At 42.0% G+C, this 3,997-nt stretch overlaps 1 protein-coding gene across 1 annotated transcript; it reads left to right on the top strand.

The window, feature by feature from the left end:
• Positions 1-291: 291 nt before the first annotated feature.
• On the top strand, positions 292-3,425 carry LOC146370007 (serine/threonine-protein kinase pim-2-like). Its single transcript, XM_084909515.1, has 9 exons — positions 292-358; positions 460-639; positions 886-1,074; positions 1,340-1,434; positions 1,520-1,567; positions 1,876-2,097; positions 2,179-2,359; positions 2,449-2,625; positions 2,715-3,425. Exons 1-9 carry the CDS (start codon positions 298-300, stop codon positions 2,804-2,806), a joined length of 1,245 nt encoding a protein of 414 aa, XP_084765641.1. The 5' UTR covers positions 292-297; the 3' UTR covers positions 2,807-3,425.
• Positions 3,426-3,997: the final 572 nt, after the last annotated feature.

Raw genomic sequence — 3,997 nt, 5'->3', positions numbered from 1 at the left:
CCCACCTTGAAGCAGCCCTCTATAAACATGCATTTATGCAGCTGCGCTACAGTTTTTGCAATATTGTACCCCTAAATAAATCTTTACAGAACTTTGCCTTCACCAGAAACTACTGCCTAGCCCAGGCTGATGTTCTATGGAAACCAAGAATTCCCAAAACTTGTGATGTCATCACCTCGTTGTTATAAGACATTGTTATAAGACACTAAAGATCATAGTTCTAACACACAGCTCATTGCATCTTTGAAGAGTGAAGAGTGAAATCCTGAAACTAAATTAACCTAAATTAATCACACAATGTCAAAGTCTTGGCCAACTTATAATGCACCACGTCCTGTGGATCTGAATAACCCTCTAGGTAAGTCAAATGGGATTCATATGGTAATTATCCATGCTTCTGGGTTTTTATTTGAGGCAACTGAATTTGACTTAAACAAAATCATCTTTTGTTGATTTCAGGACACCAAACAGAGCCTTGCATCTCCACACTGGTGAAGATGACTCCAGATGGAAGAATAGAGGGAAGAAAGAGAAGGGACTTAACTGAAAGACTGGACAAATCCCCCAAAAAAAGCAAAAGCAGTGGAGGTCCAAAACTGGGTCCCAGCCACTTTGTTTCTGGGGAATCCAGTTTGAAATGTTAGTGATAAGACCTGTTTTAGCTGTGACATTATCTTGGCTATGTAGTTTATTTTGTGACTTTAACTGTGTACTTAACGGTCTTTAACTTTGTAGTTGGTTCATTTAGCCTTCTTTGTGTTGATTTTCAGTGTGCAGTTATTGCTTTAATGCACGATTGCCAGACCTTAGAAAGTCAGTAGAAAGCAGTTGACACACAGAGTTGGACTGAAAATGCTTAAAGTCAAACTACTTTTTCCATTTTAGTTGGCCTTCTCATAGTCCCTTCAAGCGACTCTAGTATATTTAAGAGGAGCAACAAACGGAAGAGCACTAGTGACGAATCTGAGGGACCATCCAGCAAAAAAAGCAGGACAACGAGCCCAGAGGAGAGTCCCACCCAGGAACCCTCTGAAACATGTGACTCACCGAGGATATCCGGCACTGACAGAAAAGGTAAGATAATGGCAATATTTCTGAGCTGGATCACAAGATCCTTTAGAATTTGTCCTGGGGTTTAAGATTGGGTTTGATTCCTGTGGGACCAATTGACAATAAGAGACACTCTGGGCAGTAATGACGTTACCTACCTACTAATCTCCTAAAATGTAGCTGCTATTTACCAATTAATAGAAATGTTATAACAAAGCTCTATAGGACTGTGCCAGCTCTTTTCTGTGTAACAAGTCATAACCTGTATGTTTTTCCTGTGTGTCTGCAGAAGACTTCCTGGAAAAATATCAACAGCTGGAGGTGCTGGGTCAAGGAGGCTTTGCCACCGTGTTTTCTGGAATACGCATAAAAGACAGTTTTCCAGTATGGCTTCTTACATTTGCATTTCACAGATCTTCTGTTTATTCCTGTTTGTACTTCTCTAACCCAGAAAATGTCTTTAATGCAGGTGGCAATCAAACATGTTCAACAGCGCAGACTTGTGCGCACAACAATGGTAAGCATCTTTTCTTATTCCAGCAGGTATTTATATTATTTCAGGCCTTCTCAGGCATCAAGCATAAGGCACGTATTTCCTCCGTGCATGAACCAGACTGGTCTCACAGTTGTGTGTGAAATCGTCAGGAAATATGGTCGAATTCTATGAACAGTGGGTCACCTTATTGTTTAAACTGACATGTTTCAGTGGAAAGAATGCTTTTTAAAAATCAGGTCATTTTGTGACTATTTCAAAACTGTCTGTACGCTGATAGCTACTTTTGTTGAAATTCTGAATATTGACCTGAAGTAACTTTCCTTCTGAAGGATTGGAATGGGAAAAGTACTGATGTTCCCCTGGAGGTGGCGCTACTGATACAAGTTGGGGCTGGACCACACGATACGGAAAGCAGTATAACCCCACTTCTACTTGACTGGTTTGATCTGGAAGATGAGCTTATTATGGTTTTTGAGAAACCAGAAAATTGCATGGACTTAAACAATTACCTCAAAACTACAGATAAACCTCTGTCAGAGACACATGTTAAGGTAAGTGACGAGCATTTGGAGCTTACAGCAGTTTTTCATAGAGAATGTCCTGTGCTCCAAATATGGCTTCCTTTCTTTTAGGTCATAATGAAACAATTAGTTGACGCAGCCATTGCGATGGATTACAAGGGGGTTTCCCACCGAGATATTAAACCACACAACATTCTAATTGAAACCTCTTCCGAGGAACCCCGAGTGCGATACATCGATTTTGGCTGTGGAGTCACGTTTACTCCGGGACAAAGGTTCAGGAGGAACGCAGGTATGTTTTCAGCCACAGCGTTGTGCTGTCATGAACTGTCTCCACATCATGTTCCCTCCCCATTAATTCTTCTTATCTTTGTGTTTTAGGAACCAGGATCTACAATAGTCCAGAGTGGTTCATGTATGGCTTCTGCTCTGCAGAATATACTACAGCCTGGCAGCTGGGTGTTGTGATGTACCAGCTGTTACACAACAAGTTACCATTTGACTGCGACTACAAGATCATCAACCAAAACCCACCGATTTTAGCTGACATTTCAAACAGTAAGATTTCTGCCAAAAGGGCTGTTGATATAAGAAACGTGAAATAACTTTGTGGATAACTTTAACAAGAGTATTTCATTTCTGTAAAGAATGCAGGGATTTTTTGACGGGGTGTCTGAGGAAGCACTATAAGGACCGCTTCACCCTGGAGGATCTTCGGAATCACATGTGGCTCAAATGATTTCTGCGCACCAAGGTTATGGAGCAAAAGCTCCAACACATAAGTCACTTTTCAAATTTAGTAGCAATGTTGCAGTTGCTGTCACGTGGCTCTTTTTTGGTGTTTTCTTTTCCAATCCAGCAGCAAGCAGTCTGAGACCTCCATCTGACCTTCATCTAAATATAGGCTTTTGTAGGCTTGCTTTATGAAAAATGTCATTGATGAAAATGTAGTGTATATCTGTTATTAACCTCTGTCTCTCTTCCACAGCATGTCTTTTATCCTGTCTTCCTTCTCTCACCCCAACCGGTCGCAGCAGATGGCCGGTTCTGCCGGAGGTTTCTTCCTGTTAAAAGGGAGTTTTTCCTTCCCACTGTCGCCAAAGTGCTTGCTCAAAGGGGGTCATATGATTGTTGGGTTTTTCTCTGTATCTATGAAGCGCCTTGAGGCGACTTTTGTTGTGATTTGGCGCTATATAAATAAAATTGAATTGAATTGAATTGAATTGAATTGAATTGAATTGAATTGAATTGAGGCCATGATGCATTTTATTGTAGCTCATCATCATTCGACCCTGCCCTGAAAATAGCTGAAGAAATGTTGGCATACCGAAAGGTTTGCTTTGGGGGTATACTATTTGGTGCCATTTTAAGTTAACAACTATTAAAAAAAAAAAAAAAAGAGTCATATTTTGTGTGATTTTTTCATTACTGTTGTTGTCCCAAGAAGCAAGATGGCGCCTGTGTTTGGCTGTGCCGCTGCCTCCGTCCGTGTGTTTGTTTACTTTATATGTTATGCAAGTGTTCTTGCTACAGTTTTGTCCGATGTCATCTCCCTTCGGATTTATGATCGCCATGCGTTACTGGCGATCAAATCTGCTATGGATAACTTTCAGAGTCAACAATACGACGTTGTTTTCCCACCGCCGCTTGAGCGCGACGCAGCACCCGGTTCACCTCCACTCTTGCCGGTCAGCTCAATTTTGCTTCAGAGGAAGGAAGCGGGGGAAGAGAGCCGGCTTTCTTGTCCTGCTCCGTCGTCTTCGAAAAGAGGCAGATCTTCGGGGGCTTTATTCCTGGGCTGCTAGCGGTAAGATCCGCCTGAGACTTGTCGGAGCTGGATTAATCCCCACAACCCACTGTGTTTACCACCCAAGCTTCCACCTAAAAGTATGGAAAGCAATGCCTCATCGCGGCAGGAACCCTGTTTTGC

This window comes from Perissodus microlepis, chromosome 17 (assembly GCF_051167445.1).
Source record: "Perissodus microlepis isolate ML-2025 ecotype Zambia chromosome 17, ASM5116744v1, whole genome shotgun sequence".
Classification (NCBI taxonomy): Eukaryota; Metazoa; Chordata; class Actinopteri; order Cichliformes; family Cichlidae; genus Perissodus; species Perissodus microlepis.
The sequence above is the reverse complement of the archived record's forward strand: the minus strand, read 5'-3'. Positions and strand labels throughout refer to the sequence as shown.